General features: G+C 42.1%; 2 protein-coding genes across 6 annotated transcripts in view; both read left to right on the top strand.

Annotated features, from left to right (window-relative positions):
- Positions 1-3,023, top strand: part of LOC128299688 (protein couch potato) — a 106,927-nt gene extending 103,904 nt beyond the window's left edge. For 2 of the 3 annotated variants that reach the window (XR_008287310.1, XM_053035721.1), the window contains one exon: positions 1,036-3,023. The gene's annotated coding sequence lies outside the window, so the exon portion shown is untranslated. The remainder of the gene's footprint in view (positions 1-1,035) is intronic. The other variant, XR_008287311.1, reaches the window with a different exon arrangement.
- Positions 3,024-16,655: 13,632 nt separating this feature from the next.
- Positions 16,656-22,064, top strand: LOC128304384 (exocyst complex component 4). 3 transcript variants are annotated; one of them, XM_053041585.1, is made up of 11 exons: positions 16,656-16,709; positions 17,418-18,138; positions 18,197-18,330; positions 18,397-18,452; positions 18,543-19,010; positions 19,089-19,268; positions 19,344-19,546; positions 19,626-19,824; positions 19,899-20,544; positions 20,613-20,819; positions 20,900-22,064. In XM_053041585.1, the coding sequence occupies exons 1-11, from the start codon at positions 16,656-16,658 to the stop codon at positions 21,074-21,076; spliced, it is 3,045 nt and encodes a 1,014-aa protein (XP_052897545.1). In that variant the 3' UTR covers positions 21,077-22,064. The 3 variants fall into 3 exon arrangements, with proteins under 3 accessions (XP_052897545.1, XP_052897529.1, XP_052897537.1); XM_053041569.1 differs by having other exon boundaries at positions 18,397-19,268; XM_053041577.1 differs by lacking the exon at positions 16,656-16,709 and adding an exon at positions 17,123-17,222 and having other exon boundaries at positions 18,397-19,268.
- Positions 22,065-23,298: the final 1,234 nt, after the last annotated feature.

The following is a 23,298-nucleotide window of genomic DNA, read 5'->3' as shown; positions in this document are numbered from 1 at the left end:
TCCATTACCTGGTTTGATTATTTTCTGGAACTGCTTTCAACAACACATACACACACGATGCGTAATGTTGTTTTTTTCTGTTTTTCCGCCTACTCCCCCACCTCCCTCCCCGCCGCCTCATACCCCTCTTACACCGTTTGTTCAATAATTCACCACCAAATTTTATTTGCACCCGGTTTTTGCCCGGTTTTTGAATGAGTTTGATTTGATGTAACCGTTAACACTTTGCACGATAAAGCTCAAGTTCTTGCGAACGTCGCACCAACACCCCACACCCACACCGCACAAATTTAGAACGTTTGTTTTGTTAAAAAATAAATAAACTACCCTCTAAAACAATAACATCCCTTAAATGGTCCCAAAAATCAAGCTAAATCAGAATTCCATATAGTTCCTCTTTGCGTACGGCAAAACACTGTGCTGTCCCCCAAAAACAAGCTTTTAACGTGTAATTTCGTTTCGGTTTTTTATTTCATTTTTCCAATTTTCGATCGTGTCCCACAGATAAAGAAGGCTAAATTGCAGTTGAAATAATAATGTAAATGGAAGGCGAGCTGTGTTATAAACAGCATCTTTTTTTTGGTATTGGTTTTGTTTTCGTTTGTCGCTTGTACCGTACCAACGACCAGGCGTCTCCATTGCTGTGAAGCGATGCACTTTCCATTCGCGGTGTTACAAGTACTAACCCTTGTGGGGATTTTTTTTTATTTGTTTACCACACATTGTACCATAACATTACTTCGGGTTTTTTGTCTCTTAGTTGGTCAGACCATTCGCCTGAATCTTCGGCAACAAAATAAATTCCATTCTTTACCCTCACTCATGCCACATCCACGACGACTGCTGTGGCGAACAAAATCAATGTGCCAAAGTGTATACATATTATTTTTCACCCAATGTACAGCCTAGGGAAGATTAAGCTGCTCCGTTCCGTTTGCTAGCCATGTTATTTTTTTTCATCTACTCCATTCTCACCTTTATCCCGTTCTCTCTTTCTCTGTTCCTCTTTTATTTGTCTTTCTTTGCGCATCGAAGGGGGGCGGGTTTGGAGCCAAGAATGGAACATCATTTGGGGAAGAAGAGTGAACGAACCGATCTCAGCTCGTACCTAATGGCAACAACCTGACCGCAACATCTGCAACCCGTAGCCACCACCATCATGAACCATAGCAATCTTAGCGGCAACCATCATTGCATCAGCAGCACAGGCTCCACCATCTTGAACGGCGGTAGCGGCGGCGGAACAACACTAATCGGGGGCACGGCCATGCACGGCCGTGGCGGACCACCGCCCGGTACGGTGGTACCACCGGCAACAACAATGGCCGGCCTGGGTGGACAGAATGCGGGACTGTTCACCTTTGCCGTGGCACCACATCCACGGGCGTAAATGACGGGCGCGAATTAATCAACATCTAGCAGTGCAGCTGCTTTGCAAGAGGATAATCTAATAGCAACAACCAAACCAAAAACGAAACAAAAAAAAACAACATTATGTCATACCAAGGATGCTTAAGATGTAAAGGACCGGTTACGGTAGAAATAAGTGGGGTAGCTGTCGAGCACGATACAGAATGGATCGCTTTTCGGTACCGATCCAACATAGATGTGATCTCTGTGATAAGCGATCGAAAAGACGAATCTATGAGGCGCAATTTTAGCATTCATACGCTAGGGTTTGAACAGTTTGGTGTTTCGTCGAGGAGGGAGACGGAACCACCCAGTTGTGGAGAAGGTTGCAGATGAAGCGCTAGATGATAGGAATGTAAGTAACCACATTAACTCTCCTACCTAACAAAACAAACACTTGCTGCAGCTACTACTGTCCTTACAAGCAAACAAACAAATTACTGAAAAGAAATCGAAACGCTGTATTTTGCAAAGTCCGCTCCGCTTCCGAAGTGTGAAGCGACCGGACAAGTAACAGTGGCGAAACAGCGAACGGAAGAGCGAAAAAACGCGCTAGCTAAAGCATTACTAGTTGATCACTTTTTACCAAAATGTGCCCTAAACGGAGTGATGATCGGCTGCTGGGAGGAAGATCGAAGGGCACGTGGCACGAAATGCCATTCAAACGTGAAGTGAAGCAGATGAACATTAACAAGGCAAACAACAAATTGAATTAGCGGGCCCACTTTACAGCCGATCATCACTCTACCTAGTTTCCAATTTACGTTTAACAAACAAACGAACAAAAACGAATGTTATCTATTAACGAAATCGTTTTCTTTTTCCTCTCCCATTTCCCGCACATTCAAACGAAAGGGACATTCAATCATTCTTTACATCCCGTTTTTAACATTAGCATCATTTTTGAATCCAACAATCTGAGATATACATGCTAGAAGAAAAAAAACAGGCATCTGTAAGCGGAAAAACAACGGGAGATTGTGAAAGTCCTCACCAGCAGGTGCCAGGATACCGAAGTCAATGGCTAACCAATGTGATTAGGGTTTCATCACTGCAAAAGCGCAACAACAACAGAAAACGTACGCAGCTTCTTTTGCAGTAAGCGATGATCGTTGCTGCTGCAGCGCATAACAAAACAAAAAGGTTCGTCGCCTATCGCCGGTTAAGTCTCCAACGACAAAACTGGATTTCTGTATGCGCGCTAGCAGCGGTAGCAAAATGAAACGATAAGATAAATGAGGGCAAATTAAGGAAGAAAAAAAAACAATTTCAAACAAAATGTGAGCAATAAACTACATAAAACATACACCGACACATACACATTATATCAGACAGAAACACGTAGAAAAGGAAGCGTAACAACAAAACTAACAAAATATGAGAGGGGAAAAAAGTACTTTGTAAATGAAAATATCCATGCATATCAAGATTTTGAATCGACATTTAAGAAACGAGATACATTTACTAGCCAGGAGCAAATGGGTATGAGGGGCAGATGATGATCGTTAATCATGCAGCAAAGTAAACGAAAACAAAAAAAAAACACCCACACAACGTGACGCGGTGTGACGTATTTAGCAATTTTAAAAAGAAACCTCGTGACTGTGTAATGGGTAACCGGAATGGGGTTTAGGTAATCATATATACCGAGAGGATACAACTATTTCGAAGCAATTCTAGCGAGTCCCAGAAAAGACAGATTTTATAGACGGAGGGGAAAAAATGTGCTCACACGTGGAGTTGAGCAGGAGGAAGAAAGAGTACCCAAGATGATCAAGGCAGGATCAATGACGCTGCTGGGCTGGTGTATTTTTTTGTTGTTCTGATATAAATTTGCTAGTTTTCACTAGTTTCCATCACCCGTTGCAAAGCAAGAAGCTCGATCGTAACGGTTAGCTTTTGTTGTAATTCAAAGCTTTGCTTTAAACGGCAATTGTTTGTGTTGTTGTGAAGAAAATACCATGATAGAAAAAAGAAGGTAATCAGAAAAATGATTCTTAAAAACGGGAAACTGTTTTACAGAAAAAACGATTGCGATACTGTGAGCCTCTCTGGGTACCGAGAAGCATAGTAGTAGATACCGGAAAAAATGATCTAGCTGCGTGTGATTAATTATGTGTCGTGTCGTGTAACGTGTGGTAAAAGGAACTTCACTGTCATGTTATCCCATGCTGGATTCATAGCTGCCCACGATCAGCAGAAAGCCCGTTGCTAACCATTGTTTAAAGTTTATGCAGTGTAAAGATAAAGAAAACATCTCCGACAACCGTTTAAAAAGCCGTTTCTACTCATCATTTGATTAAACATCATTATTCTTCGGAAAAGTGAAACATCCTTCAGACCTAAAAGCAATAGTTACCTAAACGAGGAAACCAAAGGCTTTCATTTAATACCAAAGAGATAACATTGCGTGACACATGGTTAGTAGCAGCTTGCTTGGGCTAAGTACAGTTTTTTTTAGCTTTGCAAAAAAACGGAGCAAATTCCAGCAGGAACATTTGCAGCATGAAAAAGAAAACACAGATCATAAGAACGACAGGAAAGTTGCAGAAAGTAAAGCGAAACAATAGCATAGCAATAAGTAGGTAAAACTGTAAAACGTTTTCTTTTTTGTCAATACTGATTCTACCTTTGATTATAATTGTCTTTAATGAAGCATTGTGCGGAAATACCTTTAAACTGCATATGCATAACTTCTAGCGTGTAAGTAAACTCAATTAATCCAAATACGAGCAAGCTTAACGAAACCATTGAACTAGTGAAAATGAAACTGAAAGATTAGAGCGGGTTGAAAAGATTGTGAAATTGGAATGGGGGAGCGCAGGGAATCGTTAGGAAGGGGGGGGGGGGGGGGGGTCGTTGTGCAGGTAGACGAGCGGGAGGAAAAGGATCCGAAATGTCCCAAAGAGCAGGTGCACTACTGCAAGGGCATCGAGGCAAAAGCAAAGACAAACGATGGAACGATAGGAAAGCGACAAAGGCAGAAGCATAATCATTCCGTCCAATTCAATGTGTGTAGTTAAGACTCGCGAGAAGGGCGTGGAAAGGCGCAGGCGAAACACGATCGCTGTATCAAAGCCGACAATCTGGGCCAGTTTCAAGGTATCGCGATGGCACGAGGCTATCCGACCAGTAGGGAAGAAAACACAGCCATCCAAGGCAGAGCGTCAGCTGCCCGGGAGCACCCAGGGCCGGGTGCTTGATTGCGCGCCACAGGGTGCTCCGGGTATGAGCTGTGCTACTGTCAACATGGGAACTACTGCAAATCATACATATCAATTTTTTATTTGGATCTATGTTGGATAAGGGTGAAACAAAACCGCACGACAGCAGATAGCGCAAATAGCGCCCTCTTCTTAGCGTAGAACCAGTAATGTCCTGCATTACGGTGAAAGCGAGCTGCGAAGCAAGCGAACGTAACTCGCTTAACATATGCAGCAAAACAAATATACATTGGTACATATATAGGTATACACGTAAAACTATTCGTTAGCGCGAATCGATAAGTGCATCTTTAACCACCATGTTTAACTATCCCTCTCACAACGACACGCTGTTAACGCGCGTGCTGGTGTGTTTCGTTTTTGTAATCATTTTATCCTGTTTCGTAACGAAGTGTTCGAATCTGTTGGTATCTCGCTGGCTGGCCGATGATCTCCCGGTTTCAGCGCGACGCTTCAAGCGCTTCACGGCCCGACAGTGGAACGCTTTGCCTAAGCGCTTACGCAGCGCTTCACTTGTTCATGTGTTAGCACATCTAAGCGACCCCGAACGGAGGCTCGGTTCGTTCGTGACCGGGGTCCACACACGAAATGCCTTTCACTAGCTTTAGTTTTGTTCGACATAAGCAGACGCGTGTTACGTTACGTTTTTATTTTTCTCTCTAATAACGTTCTAGTCCTTTCCTTCTTCCCTTTGATTGGGAGTGAAAAAGGGATTTGTTTGACGGTTTTTTAACTATCCCCAACGGTTTTTTTTCGGACTCCCCTGCATGTCTGGAGTACTGTTAGCGTGTAAGTGTAACCAGAAGACAGAAGAGATGGAAAACAAAAATTAACGATTCGAAGCGTGTATGTGTGATTTAACTGTCGAGTGTGCGTTTTGTGCGTGATTGTGTTTGTATGTGTGAGTGTGGCATCAAAAGACACGCCTTTGCGTTGAAGGGAAAAATATACGTGGAAAAATGCATAGGAGAAAAAGCAAAACCCGCAGTTAATTGCATCAAACAGCCGGTGATTTTGCTGTTTGTTTTGTTTACTTATTACACACCCAAACTGGAGTCCTTTTTTGTCCGCGTTTTGAAATAGTAACACTAGCACCAGCTACAGCAGCAAGGTGGGATGAAAAGGAAAAAAAAGTATGAAAACACCGCTTAACCGATGAGTCAAATAAGGCGCACCAGAAACATCTAAATGCGTGTAGAAAAGAAAAACGAAACAAATAGTAAGCGGTTTTTATGAACATGCAAATGAACACAAACAAAACATCTGCAAAAAAAAACATAGAAAAATAAACGAGCTACGTGAGATGAGCTTTCGCAGTAGACGTACGCATGCAGATGGTGGGTAAAAAGTATATAAAGTAGAAGTTTCTAAATGACATAAACAAATGAAAACCCTAGACGAGTATGTTATATGATAAAAAAAACAATGCTAAATGATACAAACAGCAAACAAAACAAAGATGAAACAATTCACACATATCAATTTCGTGCCCGATCATATTTGAACGAAGTGGAAGAAGAGAGAGAAAAAAACAAAACCTTTATGCTACCCAGGGTGGAGGCAGATTCTTATTAGCAAGGTAAAAAAACACTTATAGTGAAGTAGAACAGTAATACAAGCAGTAAACATCTATGAAAGCAAACATACACAATGTTAAGGTGTAAAAAATACCGAACAAAAAAGCATACACACACACAGTCAGAAGCAAAATGAAACTTACATAAGTGAACAAAAAAAGTCAAAACAAAACAACATAACGAAACAAGTTGAATAACAAACATGATTCAAAGTGGTAAAATGCAGAGAAGGAAACAGAAAACATTTTAGAATAGTAAACTTATGCAGATGTTGTAATGCAGTGATGTGTATGTGGTAAAAACAAAACGAAAAAAAAACATTTATATTCAAAGTTTGGTAAGCAAATACGTGTACGCCAGGACGCGTGCAGTAAAAGAAGCAGCGGAAGAAGAGAACTGTAAAAGTAGATCAATGGAAGAACTAACAACAGCAAAGGGAACCGAATTCAGACATGATTGGCCTGTCTATGGATGTGTTTTTAATCCCGTTTCGTGTGTCGTGTGTATTGTGGCCTTATTTTGAGTTGGTCTTTTGTTTTATTTGCCCTAGTGTTATTTACTATTTTAGTTTGATTAAGTACTTCTGACGATGCTTGGTGCGAAAAAATTAAATGATCCATCTTAAGGAAATTACGAAAACATGTGTGTTTGAAACGTGGAAAAAAATGATCGAAAAGGCAGCAGACAAGAACCCAACAAAAGACTTCCTGGTTGAGGAAATGTAAAAGCGAGAGACTAACTATTTTCCCCCGCCTGTGGCGTAACGAATGAAAAATGATTCTGACAATCAAATCACACACTTTTCAATTTGTGCACACCAAAACCAAACGATAAGACACACACACACAGACACGAAGCAAACGCATTGTGAACCTTCGGCCAAGTAATGGAGAGAAAAAGCAACAAAACGGCTGCCACGTAACAACCGCGCCTATTGAAAGCATCAACGAACGACGGATAAGTGAAGTAAGAAGAGATATTTTTCTTAAATTATTTCACACTTTCACACACTTGCGCATCTTAATGATTAGGAAGCACGAAAAAAAGGAGAAAAACAATACACCATCGGAGAAAGTCATCACAAGATAATAATGCTTGTGCTATTTATTTGTTCGTTTGCTTTTTCCGTTCACCTTAACTCTTCAACTATTAATTAAATAACAAGCGAACTGCAAGCTATTAACATCAGCCAATAGAGTAGGGCAAAGCAAACAAACAAGAAGATAATGAAAAAAAGGATTAACCAAAGATACCGTGTATTAAGCGCGTTTAAATTATATCCGTCTTATTTATTACTATCCACCTTAAACCCTTGTTTAAACCCTCCATCGGGATTAATTTATTTTTTCCAGTCAAGCAAGTTTATTTCCCTATTTTTTGATTTTGTTTTAGAATTTCCGTATTTTGCTATAAAAATCCATTCCATTTGTGTTTGCGTATTAGTGTATTGGTTTAAATAATATTTATTACTTGCGTAACGCAAGTAGCAGCGATAAAATGAGAGGCATAATTTAGTAAGCAGCGTTTGTTAAGCGATTGTGAACTGCTCTGCTTTAACCGCATTAAGCCACCCATAACAGGTTCATCATGCTCTGCAACAGAAAAGGGTATAGAACACGCGGACAGTAAGTAATAACAACCATACTATGCATACAGTGAAAACAAAATTATATATACAAGTAAATATATATATATACACTTATTTAGATATATACTATGTAGTACAATCGAGTGTAATGGTAAACCTAGCAAAATGAGGGAGAAACCTGATGAGCAGACCGATGCAAACCCAAAAAAAATACATACATACAAACAAAACATACTGCTAGCATAACACACAGAAATTTCGCGCCCAAAAATTGTTTAAAGTAATGTTGCGAAAAAACAATTTAACAACTGATTGCTGTTGCGTGATGTTTGTACAGTTTTCGCATGCTAAACATTTTTTCCTCTACAACAAACCGCAAGATAAGCTGACGAAAATTTTAACCTATTTGTACACCGAAACGTAACCGTAACCAATGGTAAACAGCAAAATCATAACTTCAATATCCAAACAAGCGCAAACTCTCGGGTACGAAGCAGCATAAAAAAATACCACAACAAAAAAACTACAAAAACTCCCCCCAAATTACAATGTTATCTATCAATTCAAAAATGTCGACAACTATTACGGATGAGCAGGAAAACTTCATCACGTACAGCTGATGTAGGCTTACAATGCTAGGCCTCAAGTTCGAGCGGGGCTGAACTTTATGCGTTTTACCTAAAACCCTCTCAAAACATCACCTAAGCGCGGTTTGCAGTTACATAGGTGCGAGAAGTAGAAATGGAAAGAAGAAAGAGACAGAGACAGAGAGAGAGAAAGTCTCAAGAGGAGCATAGAGAAAGATAAACAATGAAAAAAAAACAAATAAGGAAAGATAATAAACAAACTCACTTGTTTTGTTCATACACGTAAACAGATTTGATATAGGAAATTTCTAGGACGAAATCTAACGAAACTCCATGTACGGAGGTTACGGCGCAACAAGCGGCTAGCAGGATAAGGATCAGTTGAACCCTGAAATAGCAAAAATATGCGTGTTGAGTAATACCCCGACCTGATGCAAAATAACAGAATGGCTTTCAGCAGGTGTTTTTTTTTCGGGTAATAACCAAATACAAACTGCAAAATGGTAAACTTTTGCTCTGCGTTCTAACTAACAACAAGATGTTACAAACAACTCTATCTAAAATGTAATACATAACCAGGATATGTCAAAAACAATGCCCCAAAGCATAAGAAAAATGAGTAAAGAACCCGAAACATAACAACAACAAAAAGAAAAGGAAGAGAAGAATGCAACACAGGAAGAACAAACAAACAAATAGAGAAAGAGAGCGAAAAAAAAGGAAACAAACAGCAAACAAACAAGAAAGAGAAAAATTACACACAGAGACACACGCAAACACATTTACATCGAATCGACTCAATCGAAGATAATTGTACACTTAAAACAAAGGACACATTCGTAAGCAATAGTAGCAACACACACTATCACTTAGCGTTCGTATTCGTTGTGTTAATGCAACAGGAAAAGCTATTTGGTTAAACCGAAATGCAACTGCTCTGTCTCTCTTAAGCACTAGAAACAAAGAAAAACAAAATGCCTTCACTGTATCTAACACCTATTTTGTTCCGACGCACGTTTTTTTTTTCTGGCACGTTCGATGGCGCACGATCACTTTACCCAAGCATCAAATGCAAGCAAAGCATACAACAACAACAACAACAAAACATCGCTATGGAAACTACAACAACAAAGGTCGCACACACGTACCGGTTTTTCGTTTTGGTTGTGTTGGTAGCCCGAAAAGTAGGCAGTTTTTTTGTTTGTTCTCTATTAAGTTCCACATTCACTGCTCTCTGCAATGAAAAATGTGCACTTTCCGGCAACAAATGCAACAACACCCGCCACTCGCTATTATGACACGCTCTGTACCATTCTTCCGTTCTTCACTAAACGTACGTACAAATGTATCTCTCTATCCCGCTATCCGTTTCGGTTGTTATGCTAACTTGTCAACATGGACTGATCACACACATTTGTTCTATTCTCGATTGCACCATTCCACTCTGTCGAGTCCGAGACTCTGTAGAAAGTGAGAAGAAGGGGAAACTTGTTGCCCACGATGGCACCTAACCGAACGTAAAACAAAATAGTCCGTAGTCTGCAACAGCTTGTTCCATGCCACACGTGATCACTTTTAACTGAGTAGTAGAGGACCTTTTTTGCACAAAAAACCACTCACACCCATCCTCCTTCCGCTGTATCGCACGTTCGGTTTCTTTTACGCAAAACCCACTGCAGTGTAGCTTCGATAGCAATACTTCACCTAATTTATCAACACCTACGAAGTAAGTGACGAACCACAATCACCGTCACCACCATCTTCGTACAGAAACGAATTAGTAAAAAAAGTTCTTTATTAGTGCACAAAAATCACCTTCCTATTTACAGCGTTTGTCCCTCTCTCACATTCTCACCGGTTTTGTTTTTGCTCGTTTAATTTTCTACCTTTCCTTGGTCTCTTTCTTCATTTCATCCTTTTGCAAAAATACAAAACAATGCACCTGTTGTTGGCGGTTGGTTGTTTTGATTGTTCATCTTCAAACGATCGCACATGCTGGGCAGTGTGTGCACAGCTTACCTTTTAGCTTATCTGCAACGATCAAGCGAAAGCACCAACGCGATCTGCACACAATTTACACAGTAAACACAAGTAAACCGGAAACGAAAGCAATAATTGTAGCATCATTACCGCGCGAAGTGTCGGAAACGTTGGCTACTAGGTTTCTCCATTTTTGTTTTTTCTTGGGAGCTACTGCTAGGACCCACCACTAGCAGAGCTGTCAAACCTACCTGCTCACTTTTGATGGAGGCGCATGGTGGAAAAGAAGACGATGATCGAACGATAGTTTTGCTCGTACTGTTTTCATCTTAAGGTAAAACAAAAAAACAAACAAACGTATGTGTGATGTAGATGAAACATTGTTTCCTCGATGATGTACAAGCATAAATTGTTACATTTTTAGTACAATTTTAGTACAGACCAGAATGGCCATTTTGGGGTTGGTTTTCGCTTCTCTTGCTCTCGTTTAAAATATTTACTCTTTTTTTTAAACGTTGTCAAATCAATACTCAAACCTTGGCTTTGATGACTCTTTTATTCGTCCTTTTGATCCATTTTAACAGCCGCGTATGTGTTTCTTTCTATGCAATAGCACGAGATTGTCAATCCTGGTACCGCTCGATGCGAAGAATTGAATTCGAACAGGTTTCACAATCACAAGATACCTCCCTTAAAAGAAAACAAAAGATCGAGAACGTGTACGATTCTTGCCTATACGAGCTGTGTAGTTCGATCGGTGTAACGATTGACAAACAAAAAAAACACATACGCATTTTATTTAATTCCCCCCTATTTATGCATTAGGTGATTGTAACTGTTTTGTTTTTAGTTTGATTTTTTCCCCTTCACTTGATTGATGTGCACTAGTAGAGTATTTTTGTGTTCGTTTTGTTACCTGCACGCAAACGCTTCACTGGTACAACAGTGAATGTGCGCATGCAAAGTAAGGGTAATGGAAAATATAATACCAAACATAACATTATTAAAGCAACTGTAAACTAGTGAGGTAACAGGTGAAAAGAAGGATACAATATTAAAACGAAATGCGATATTTGGGGAAGGGATAACGTGGGACACATATATACAGAAAAGAGACGAACACGTAAGGAGATAAAACACAGACGCAGTAGGGGGTTCGAACGATGATAGCGGTGGGTGTGGAGAAGAGAAAGTGAAAAACCAAAAATTTAAAAAATGAGCACATATAATGACGGTGGGCGGCCCGAAAACTGACGGTCACCCATTTTGCACCATTTGTAAGGCGTTTTTAAATTATATTTTTAGGGCGTAAAACAAACAAACAAACAAAATATAAGATATGTACTTTTTTAGTGTGATCCTTCTCAATGTTCCTTCGGTTCGGAAAATAAGTTCGGAGTTTTGCGATCTTAAAGTAGATCTAATGCGTTCGTTCCACATCTCGTTCATCATTAAAAATCAAATCGCATAAATAAAACGCATAATGAAACAATACAACAACAACAAAAAACATCAAACAAACAAAAAACAAACAAAACTGTTCTGAATTGTGCAACACTTCTCATCGTATCGCTTCGCTTTAAGAATGATCGTGATTTTACTCATTTTGATCCTATTTCTTGTCCCTGTTTTGTTTTCCAACATCCGTTCTCAACGTTTCCACACTAGAGTCACATTCACTTCTATGAACATCGCAAACCCAGTGTCGTGTCGTAAAAACCGTACGGGCGAACACGGCTACTCTCGCGACCACACTCAGTCGCTCGCGCTGCAAACTATCCAAAACAATTCAGAACAGGAATGGCCTTAAAAACGATTTTTTAAAATACAAGAACGAAAAAAATGACAACAAATTATCGAAACGAAGTGGACGAAGTCAATCTATTATATATACTGAAAATTATTAACAAATGAGATACATTACAGTAATGAAACATTAGCGATTCAGATTTAGTAAGCAGAAGAAAAAAGGATCTATAGTGGAAAGGTAAACCAATCTAGCATGGCTAAGGATGTTACGGTTGATTCTACGACCCGTTACGTGTATGTAAACCGTTAGGCGACCAAATGGCCGCAGATACGCATCAATCAACGAGGCATAAGAACAAGACATGTTGTACAATTTAATCATCTTTGTAAAGAGAGAACTCTGTGAGCGTAGCAGTGGGCCGGAGGGAGGGCTGCACGCCGTAGAATGAATAAGCAAATGTGTGTGATTAAGAACATTACTTAGCATTACTGATTAATCTATAGACATAAAGTGCGCGCGCAATGTTTGTGTGTGTGTGTGTGAAAGATTTGTGTGTTGACGGGCGCGCACGTGCATCTAACAAAAAGAAAAACAGAAAAACAATCGGGTGGGTAGTAAAAAGCAAACAACCACACAAATAGTCAAAAAGAATCAACAGCAACCCAAAAATGAAAACCAAAACAACCAACCGAACGAACAAATAATTGTTTAATTATAATTAGGCTATAAATGATTCTGATCGTAGCAGCCGTGTGTCGCGATATTCAAAGTTTAGTTTAAACGTTTTATGCAATTATGGGAGTGTTGGTGCAGAGCTGTGCGTGCGTGGGTATGTGAACGTGTGCCGATGGTCGCTTGAATGGAAAAATGAAATTGATTTGATCAACTGCGTTCCCGCGAAGGAAGCAACCACAATTACGATACATGAAATGCAATAATGAACTTGTTTGTATTGACACAATCTCATCGCATCAACCTTTCGAACGTGCCCGGCAATCAATCGGGCGATTCGAGTGCGTCTTTTTAACGATCATTTATTTAAGCTCTTTCAAAGCTTCGTTTTAAACCATTCATACAGCAGAGCTAACACTAATACCGGACGGCATGACGTGTGTTAAACCGAATACTTGTTACTATCGAATAATAATAACTAAACCGAAATCATTCTTGACTGTGGATTGTTCGCACGGGTAACAACGATCCATGCGGTCGGTTGCATTCGAAGCACCAGAACGGACGGAAAAGCGAACGGAACAGAGCATTGACAGGAACAGGCACTGTACTAACAAAGCAGCTAACAGCAACAACACTATCGTATAAAGCGCTAGATATATAATTAACATTGTATAGGGTCCAAAGAGAAAAAGGCAAACAATGAGAACGCAGAGGGGGAAACATGAAGAGCACATTAGCAAATCGGTTCAGGTGTTAAGCAAAGGAAAAGATGAAACAAAACAATACAAACAATGGAATCGATACAAAGATGACGGAAACATTGAAACAGTAAATAAAACAGTAAACTAATTATGGAATAACTTTACATGCATCTGTGGTTTGGTGTTTTTGTTATCCTTTCGGTTATAGCCAGCGGCGGATCAAACGGTAAGTGGAGTAGGCGATCGCCTAGGGCCTCGCCGTGTTGGGGGCCCCAAGAAATGTGTGTAGTTGTTGCATACATAGGCCCAGTCTCCTATGGTAGCCTTAATTTCTCACCATACATTTAATACAGCTTTTTTTCTCGCATAATGGCATTAATCACGTTTGCCTGTCGGTGTCACATTCCACAGCACCGGAGCTATTTACTCTATCGATGACTCTCCCTAGTTTGATATTATGTGTACCTAATAGCCAATCGTAGAAGATCTTTAATTGATCAATAGCATCACAGTGACTGATGTCGTGAGCAAGCGTTATCAATGTATCATGTACAATCATGGTGGAACCTTGTGCACAGATTTATCCATCATCACCCTCGACACCGGCAGACTATGAAGTAAACAACAGCATTTGAAACTACGGTTCGCACGATTCGCGAGTAGCGCCCGCACAGCGATACTTAATGGACCCATTTGTTCGTGAGCTAGTAGAGAGAAGACATGTTATATTAATCCATTGGCAGCACTATTGGCAGTTGCACATCACCTGAGCAAACTACATGCTGGTCCTCAAATCTATCTCTATCGGCGAGCCGTCGGATTTGGAACCCTTAATACCGGGACACTTTCTAATCGGTAGCAACATGCAAGCGGTGGTACCAGACGTCAGCTACACCGGTATACCCGACAACCGCTTGAAGTTGTATTGTTTTATTTGTGTGTATTTTTTCAATTCCACATCCATTGAAAATGAATTGAATTTAATTAATCATTTTCGTAAAAAAGAGAAAAAGTGAAAATAAAGTTCATTGTCTGATGCCATTTCCGCTCGTTGAAGTCTCTCCTGTTGAATCGTGTCCGGTGCGGTGCGCTCAAAATGCCCCGCCGGAATCGACCGAAAATGCTTCAGAAACGATGAAATTTTTGGTTTCTGACACCAAGAGAGCATCCATACGGTAGAGGTAGCACAAATTTCCGTACCATCCAGCCGCATTTCATATAGTTGTACCCTTCCCTCTAGTGATCATTGCGCTTGATCCGTCGACTGATCTTTTCTCTCTTTCCGTTCGTCCAAATGTGCTAGCACCCTAATATGACTCTAGCCAAGTTCATTTTTATGGAAATAACAATAAGGAGTATTGAAATCGTATATTTATGCATGGAATCCTTCTAAACTCCCGGAAACTCCAGGACGACAAGAGATATAATTATTGCGAAATAATTGAACAATAAACAATGCATAATGTCTTGGGAAATAGTGGCACTGCACATTTCCTGGTGCTAATAATTAAAAAACTGAAGTGCTGCGCTGTTATGAGACGCACTGTAGGCACTGGATGGATGAAATGAGACGGAGGATTATAGCTACAGTACCGGAGCTATTTACTCTATCGATGGCTCTCCCTAGTTTGATATTATGTGTAACTAATAGCCAATGGTAGAAGATCTCTCATTCTGATGATTGATCAATACGATCAAAGCGAACGATAACGTGAGTATGCGATATCAATATGTTATGTACAAACATGGCGGATCCTTGTGCGGATCAGATTGATGTTATCTCCTTTCATGGATGCTCTCTTGGTGTTAGAAATCACAAAACCGGTCGCTTTTTGGTGGCTCCGATCGCATGCGCGGAGAGACTTCGACGAAAGGAAAAGCGCTTAAAAATAATATGCAATGACGACTGAGAGACCGTACGATCCTCTAGCTCTTGTAAGCTTGACACTTAACACTAACGGTGATTAATTCTTTCTATTTTGTTCTCTGTTGTCCCCCAACAAAGATTGTCATCAAGAAGAAGAATAACCATATGGGAATGTGGGAATGTGGGAGGCAAACAGTACCGCGAGCTCGTCGGTATATTCATGCAAACTATATACTCAGTAAAAACCGCATGCAATTATGAGGCGCGATCAGCATCTGCTGGTGGCGACGCTTTCTTCTAAACGCTTTTACGTACATACGTGTTTATATGAAGTATTTTGTGGACATTTTTTTTTGTGTGTTTAATTAAAATTTATTTAATAGTTTGATCTTCGGATTCGTGGTTGAGTTGAGGAAAGGGATCAACGGCGGATCAAACGGTAGACGAAGTAATTGGTCGCCTAGGGTCTCGCCGTTTTGGAGGCCCCAAGAAATGTGGGTAGTAGTAAAAGGTGTATACATAGGCACCCTCTCCAAAGATGATGATTCAAAGTGAGTTCAGGAGCCCCTTCTTACTGCGCCTTTAGCTTTGCCTCATTTCAAGGGCCTCAATGCCCCCAAATTCATCGTTTTTAAAATTAGAGGCCCCATTTATAATTCCGCCCTGGGCCTCCAAGGGGATTGATCCTTCACTGGTTATAGCTGAAAGAAAAAAAGGAAAGCGATCCGACTACGGTAAGTTTAGTTTGTGGTTTGCGTATTCGCCAGATGGTTTGTGTCTCGGGTGCAGTCATTCTCTTTTCGAGCTCGATGGTAACGTTGTTGAGCTTTTTGAGAGTGAATGACAGAGAAGTAAAGGGACGGAGCAGGAGCCTCTGGCTCTCATTCTCTCGAATGTTCGTTCTCTCGCGACAGCGGTGATGGAAGCGCTCTCGCACAACGGGATTGCGCTTCTGTATAGCGCACATTTTTGGATGTGAATAAAAACGCACCATACAACAGTTTTATGTTATTTCATGCACATAGTCTAGTGCATCGATTCAAATTTTATCATAAAAATAAAGAAAACATCATAAAAACATAAATAAAATTAATTGCCGCATAAACTCACACTGTTCATGCTGAGCGAGAAGGCACGAAAATCAGTGGAACGTACGACAGAGATAGGAACATTATTTCAGTGAGCGACCATCAGTTTGTGCGATCAAACGGTGTGAAACGCAGTGGAAGTGGTAGTTGTGGGGTAAAAATTGCTACTTGGGCTGCACTTGTGTTTGTTTTCGTGTGTTTTCGTTCAATGGATTCTCCGCCAGTGAAACCTCCGCGAGGAGTCAAATATACCAAAGAAACGGTAATTATCACGATTCAAACGTCCGTTACATGGTTTTCCATGTGCTGTTGCTGTCAGTTATGGTTTGAAACTATAGGTTTCTCGTGGAAATCATTTGCCCAAGCGTATTTCTAAATTTCTCGTGAAGATGCTGTGTTTATTTTCGATAGTGGGTGGCAATCAATCAATTGGCTGATGGTGCGTCATCTAGACCAGAGCCAAAATAGGCCAACAATAGAGAGATGCATTCCGTTAGATACCGTTGAAGTGAGCGATACAGCACGATGCGCGGCACGAAAACAAACGGTTCAACACAAACGGGCTGCGTTCACGCACCCGTAGCTGTCAAATGCACACATGCAGTTTTCGATGAGTGTGTTGTTTATTATCATAACAGTGGAATTTCTATGACGAATACTGCACTGTTTCTATCGATTGTGTTCACAATTTTGTAAAAGTTAACATCCTTTAGGGTAGCCGTTTGCGTGAGGAACGTTGGCCTCGCGTCAAACTAGGTGCATTTAGTGCAAGATGGTAAGCAAAACACGTCGACATCGCGAGCGACATTCGGTGTGCCCGCCGTACAACTAGTGACATCATCTTTTGGGGGCAGAACACTTACAGTACAGCGCAAGCCGATAAGATAAATGACTGCTTGTGTTTGATTCTTTGCCCGTACGTGGCAAACCATTTAAAAATTCTTTTGCATTACTCCCCCCCCTTCCCCAGAGCGGTTGCGGACTGCTTGTTTCCGTGATAAAAACCCTCGATGCCAGTGAAACAAACGAGCAGCGCGAACGGGAGAAGCATAAAATTGAACGGGAGTTTCGAAAAACTGACCAGCGTCTAAACGAACTCGTATCACGCAGCGATGGCGACCTCACGCGCGTTATGCAGCTGTTCGGCAAGGTGTCGACGGAAGTTACGGCCTCCCGGGAGCGAATACATGTGGTCAAGGAGAATCTCCAGTCGTGCAAACAGTTGCTGCGTTGTCGCCGAGATGAACTGAAAAAGCTGTACACGGACGCCATCCAGCACAAGTACGTGCTGGAGATGTTGGATCAAATCACCGAAATACGGAAAGTGCCGACACAGCTGACCGCGTATATGGCGAAGAAACACTACCTACACGCCACCAAGCTGCTGATGGCATCGATCGACACAACGGACGGAAAGTTGAAGGGCGTCGAAGGGTTGAATGATCTGCGGCAAGACTTTCAGAACCGACGTCAGCAGCTGTACGGGAAGCTGCTGGAAGAGTTGAACAAACACCTTTACGTGTCCAGTACAGCTGACGTGTTGCAGAACTTTCAGCGCCAAGCATCCGGGCGCAACAGTCAATATGCGGCCGGTGCGTCCCCGTTTCAGCGAAACGTTTTACGACGCTCGGCAGAGCGGGTGGAAGCCAACACGAAAGCTCGTAAAGCATTGTTCGAGATCTCCAAGAACGGTATGTATCGGATGCGGTGGTTTTCAGTACATTTTAATAATTAAGTTGTTCCCTGCAGGGTTTTTGGATGTGGATAAGAGCGAAATCATTGAAGATACGGAACTGCTAGACCCGGATGTCAATTCGTCATATTTCCTGAGTATAATTGTTGAATGCTTTGCATTGTTACAGAAAGTGCCTGAATCGATTGAGGTAAGTTTTTCGCACTGTGTTCCAGTAACATGGGTGTAGATTCATTTATGATTCCTTCTTTTACAGTCAATAAAAGTACAAATGCAAAGCGAACTACTAGCTATCGTAACCAAATCCACTCAGCACATCAATTCGCTGGAGCATCAACCGCAGACGCAGCAGCCAGCACTCGGTATTACTAGCACACCGTCGTCTACGGCAGTCGCTGCCTGCAATGGAACGCCCTCCGGTGCATCAAATGCAGATCCCACTCAACCTGCCCAACCGGTACCAATACTCGAACTGCTCGATCTGGTGTTCAAGCAGTTCAAACTGATTGCCAGCGCGCACCAACAAGCGCTCCGGAACTATGGCAACGTCATACAACGATACAACATTCCGCAAGTGAAACCTTACGACATTATCGAGTACTGGGGGCAGGCGCAAGCCGTCCTTAAGCTTGTGCTTACCGACTATCTGGACATTCAGAACGATAGCGGTGACGAAGCGCTGTTGTTGCGTAGCCAGTTCGCGGAACAATCCACCAATGTGAATGCGTTCTTTAGCCGTAGAAAAACGCCGGGGAAGAAGCTACTGTTCCGCTTTGACAAATCGTCCCACACGGCGGATGCAGGAGGTTCGCAAGTGGCAGAAACCGAATCCGGACAGCCGAAGGAACATCGGCGCAATCTGTCGAACGTGTCGAACAGTACGCCGAAGGAAGACACGCTGCTAAACAGCTCGGCGGTCAGTGCAAATTCCTCCCATTTGCTAAACAGTAGCTTCCATCAACATCAGCCGTATTATTTCGGTGGAAAGGATAGTGCTGCTGCTGCCGAACGGCGGAAGCGTGAACGGGCGTTGGTGTGTCCCGCTGACGCATCTCTCGTGCGAAAAATCTATCTACCGCTGATGGGATACATTCAGGAGATAGAGAGCTTTATGAAATGCAAGTCTGGGTACGTTTCAAACGGTGGCTTTAGGAAGCCAATTAATCGTTTATGAATCGTTTCGTTGTTACTCTTAATTTACAGACAACCCTGCAGCTTGAATACGTTCCTTGCGAATTATGTAAAAGACGCTTATCTAGCTCGTGGGCATAACCGAAACCTGCAGCTAACGATCGAATCGCTTTCGAAATCGCAGGATGCCTGGCGAACCATTATCAGTCCGGAGGAAATGAAGCGTCTCGGCCTAACGCGTCCTCTTTTGCAAAACACTCTTATCGTGGAAAATCGTTAGTAATTGCGCCAATTGATTACATTTTGTTAACTTTCTCAAAATACCTTTACTAATCGTAATCGTAATTTTTGCAGGAATTGCCGAAACGAAGAAACTTATCCAAGATCTTCCCACCTACTCGGACGAATTGTTGAAAATGGTCTGTTCACTGTTGAAGACGTACCGCGAAACGTGTCAGGCCGCATACCGAGGCATTGTTCAGCCAGAAACCGAAGATAAGCGAATTTACAGTGTCGCCTGGTTGAAAGATGATGATATTACGCGATTTTTAAAGTATGTAATGCCGCCATCAACAAACGATCGTAATATTATGATCTGCTCCAATTAACAACTCTCTTCTACCGCAGATCGTTACCGAACTGGACGGATCTGAAATCATCGAACGCTCGGTACAGGCAATTGCAGCAGAAGCGCTTGATCAAAGCGGAACCATCGGAGGAAGAAAGTCCCACGCAGGTGCAGCAACGTAACGTTCGCGAAGCGGAAATGCTGACGAGTAACCTTGGTGAGGGTGGCATCTCACAGCAAGAGATCCTGTCCGATGTGGGCGTACTGAAAGAGCTGGCCATACTGCAGGAAAGCATGGAATGGTTCGCGAGTCGCATAACGGAGTTTGCCCAGGAGTTGAAGAAACCGATCGTGAACGGACTGGTAACAGCATCACCCGTTTCAACGCCCGGATCAACTTCGCCCGCCGGCACGGCAACGATCGTTAACAGTCCGGTTATCGTGAAGGACGGTATGATTAAGGTGCTCATCAATCTAGCACTGGAGTTTGAGGAGTTGGCCAACACCTGTCTGCTGGTGCTGCATCTTGAAGTGCGTGTGCAGTGTTTCCACTATCTGCGCTCGAGTCCCTCGGACCGATACAAGGCGAACAATCCGAACAAGAACGATTCACTCGAACCAGATGCAAAGGTGCTGAAGCTAACGAAGGTGCTCTCGGACATGGACGAGGCACTGAGTTCAACTCTGCATCCGAGAAAAACGAAAGTAAGCTTAAGGCTTTCATCGATTGATGAAGAACTATTGAACAATGTAGGGTATTTTTCTTGTTACAGTATGTCTTCGAAGGTCTAGCACACTTGGCGGCGCGAATTCTCATCATGGCTGCCAACTCTATGGAGTACATCGATCACTCGGGCGTACAGCGAATGTGCCGGAATGCATTGGCACTTCAGCAAACGTTGAGCAGCATTACCGCATCACGGGAAATCGCATTGGATTATGCACGTTCGTTTTACGAAATGTTCTACCTAGACCCGGAGGTAATAATCTTTTGCTGGTTAAACAATTTGCTCCACCATACTTCATGGATTATCCTCCACTTTATCCTTCCACTTTGCAGGAAATTCTCACATCGATCGTGGAAAAGGGTGCACAATTTACGGAGATGCAATATCTCAATGCGCTGCAGTTGATCTTCCGAAACCGTGGCATCGTAGACCCGGCCGTGGTCGGTACCTACCAGCAGAAGCTTTCCGATCTGCTCGGTACCAAACCCGCCCTCGGCGTGACCGTTTAACGCGTCGCAAACGTTCGGTGGTCAGTGGGTGTGGTTGTAAGGACAGACAGCCACCACTCCCCTGAAAGCATATGCAATTGTTTACTAGCAATTACTGCCGCGCTAGAAGTAGTATGTATGTATAGAAGTGCGTTTGTTTAGCGTAGCACCGCAAAACGTTCCGAATCGCACCACTTGTTGTTTTCTTGGGTAAGCATGATTGTATGGCCTTACGTTGGCAAAGTGCTCTGCAGTAGTGGTGTTAGAATAAACGAATTGTACTGCAAGCTTACGCGCGCGCGATAGAACAACAAATCGATACAAAATCGAACAACGCTGGTCTTGCGATCGTGTGTAGGTCTGGCAAATGGTTGCACGGTAACCTTTAGCAATTAAGCAGGTTTGTTAACGATTTGATTAACTACAAAAATGGTGGTTGAGCGGTGTTGAGGACAACAACACGTATCATACAACAACTATAAGTAGCATAGCAGAGAGTGTAGCTATGCTACACGTTCATTATTCCAGGCATGTGTACGAACCAATTTGGGGTTAATTAAAAAAAACAGGAGGCTCAACCGTACCAGTATGCTAAACTCCTACTATCAAACCTAGTGTATTTTCCGTGTAGAGCTTGTAGTGAAGCGTTTTTGCTTAAAAATTTCCCGATCCCCGATCCACAACGTGGTTCATGGTGTGTTCGTTACGTTTAGTTCAGCTATGCATATCACCATTTCGAAGTTGTTTAAATTTATTTATTGCCGCTTATGCGAAAAGATAACGATTTAACTTTAACCTAATAATGATCAATTTATTTCGGATCGCAAGCTAATCAAAATTAAGTTTCGTGTTGATGCTACACCATGTAGAGACGGTTTCTGTTTCCCTCTTTTCCCATTCCGCATTACATTCGAAAATCACCTGCAAATCGTTCTGTTGTTTCTCAGCATAAACAGCTGTGTCTTGCCAGTTTGCTCCCGATGGTTTTTTTTTCGACCCTAGCAATCTGCTGCAGCCAAGCGCTCGTTACGTGGTGCGAACTGACCGACTATTCAGTATATAGGACAAATAAAAACAAATTCTCAACTGAAATCAAAACAGGAATCGATTGCAGCTATAGACAGCAAATTAATCCATCCGAAGAGCACCCTCCTCTACGGGGGTGACTAATGCGCGGAAGTGAATGCTGCGATTCCAACTACGTGTTCCAGATGTGAAGATTGCGTCGCGCTTTACTACCCAGACGTACCGGTGCGGAGGGATTTGTAAACAATGGTACGAAATCACCGCACTCTCTACCGAAGGAAGGGGAACGAAGCGAACGCAAGGCACACACAGCGTGTGACGAACGTTGACGGTTGCGCCAGCCAAAGAAGCCATGAAACGGGGCAAACAAATATATCGATTTTTTTTTCTTACTTGAAAACCCAACAGGACAGGTTGAGACATTTACTTTTGTTTACCATTCCACACGCTGATCACCGCTGCACTGGATGCAAGCAGTTCCATCTTTGGTTTATCGGATGAAGCTGTAGCTGTAAGGAATTTATCTAGTTCAACTGTCAAGGTCAGTATTTGGTAAGTTTTTGCTGGAAACTATATCGTAAGACTTGGTTCATTTAGAAATGGGGCACTTACAGGGGCGGATCAAACTTGCCCATCACTATTGCATTGCATACTATCATACCCGTGCGAGCGATCGCTAGTGTAAGGAAGATGGATGAAACGGAAAGCATCCTTCATCTCGCTCAAACTTCCCGTCGGTTGGTACGAAATTAAATACAAACCAGCTATTTTCAGATTTCCGATACCAGGAGAGCATCCACGGAAGAGGTAGCACCTTGTACAGCAATTCTGGTCAAAAATCTCCAAAAGGTATGCAATATTTAAACACTAACTTTCCCGTTGTTCGAGAAAAATTTCTTCAAAAAGCTACCAATTTCCGAATGTATACTACCAGGAGAGCATCCGCGGAAGAGGTAGCACCTGGTAATTTTGGCCGCCTAAAGGTATGCAATGTTTAAACACTAACTTTCCATACAAACCAGCTGTTTTCAGATTTCCGATACCAGGAGAGCATGTTTTTCAAGAGGTATCAGCCGAGTACCAGGATGTTGCACAACACATGTTGCACGACACATGTTGCGCAACATATGTTGCACAGCATCTGGCATGCAAAATATGTCGCGCAACATATGTTGCGCAACATCTTGCATGCAACATCTTACATGCAACAACTTGGG

This window comes from Anopheles moucheti, chromosome 2 (genome assembly GCF_943734755.1).
Source record: "Anopheles moucheti chromosome 2, idAnoMoucSN_F20_07, whole genome shotgun sequence".
In the NCBI taxonomy this organism is placed as follows: Eukaryota; Metazoa; Arthropoda; class Insecta; order Diptera; family Culicidae; genus Anopheles; species Anopheles moucheti.
Note: the sequence above shows the minus strand (reverse complement) of the source record. Positions and strands in the feature narration are given on the sequence as shown.

Excerpts from the sequence above, each read along its gene's own strand:
- LOC128304384 (XM_053041569.1), top strand. The coding sequence starts at position 16,656 with ATGGATTCTCCGCCAGTGAAACCTCCGCGAGGAGTCAAATATACCAAA. Across the intron at positions 18,139-18,196 it reads GTTCGAGATCTCCAAGAACG|GGTTTTTGGATGTGGATAAG; the intron begins GTATGTATCGGA and ends TGTTCCCTGCAG. Across the intron at positions 19,825-19,898 it reads GATATTACGCGATTTTTAAA|ATCGTTACCGAACTGGACGG; the intron begins GTATGTAATGCC and ends CTTCTACCGCAG.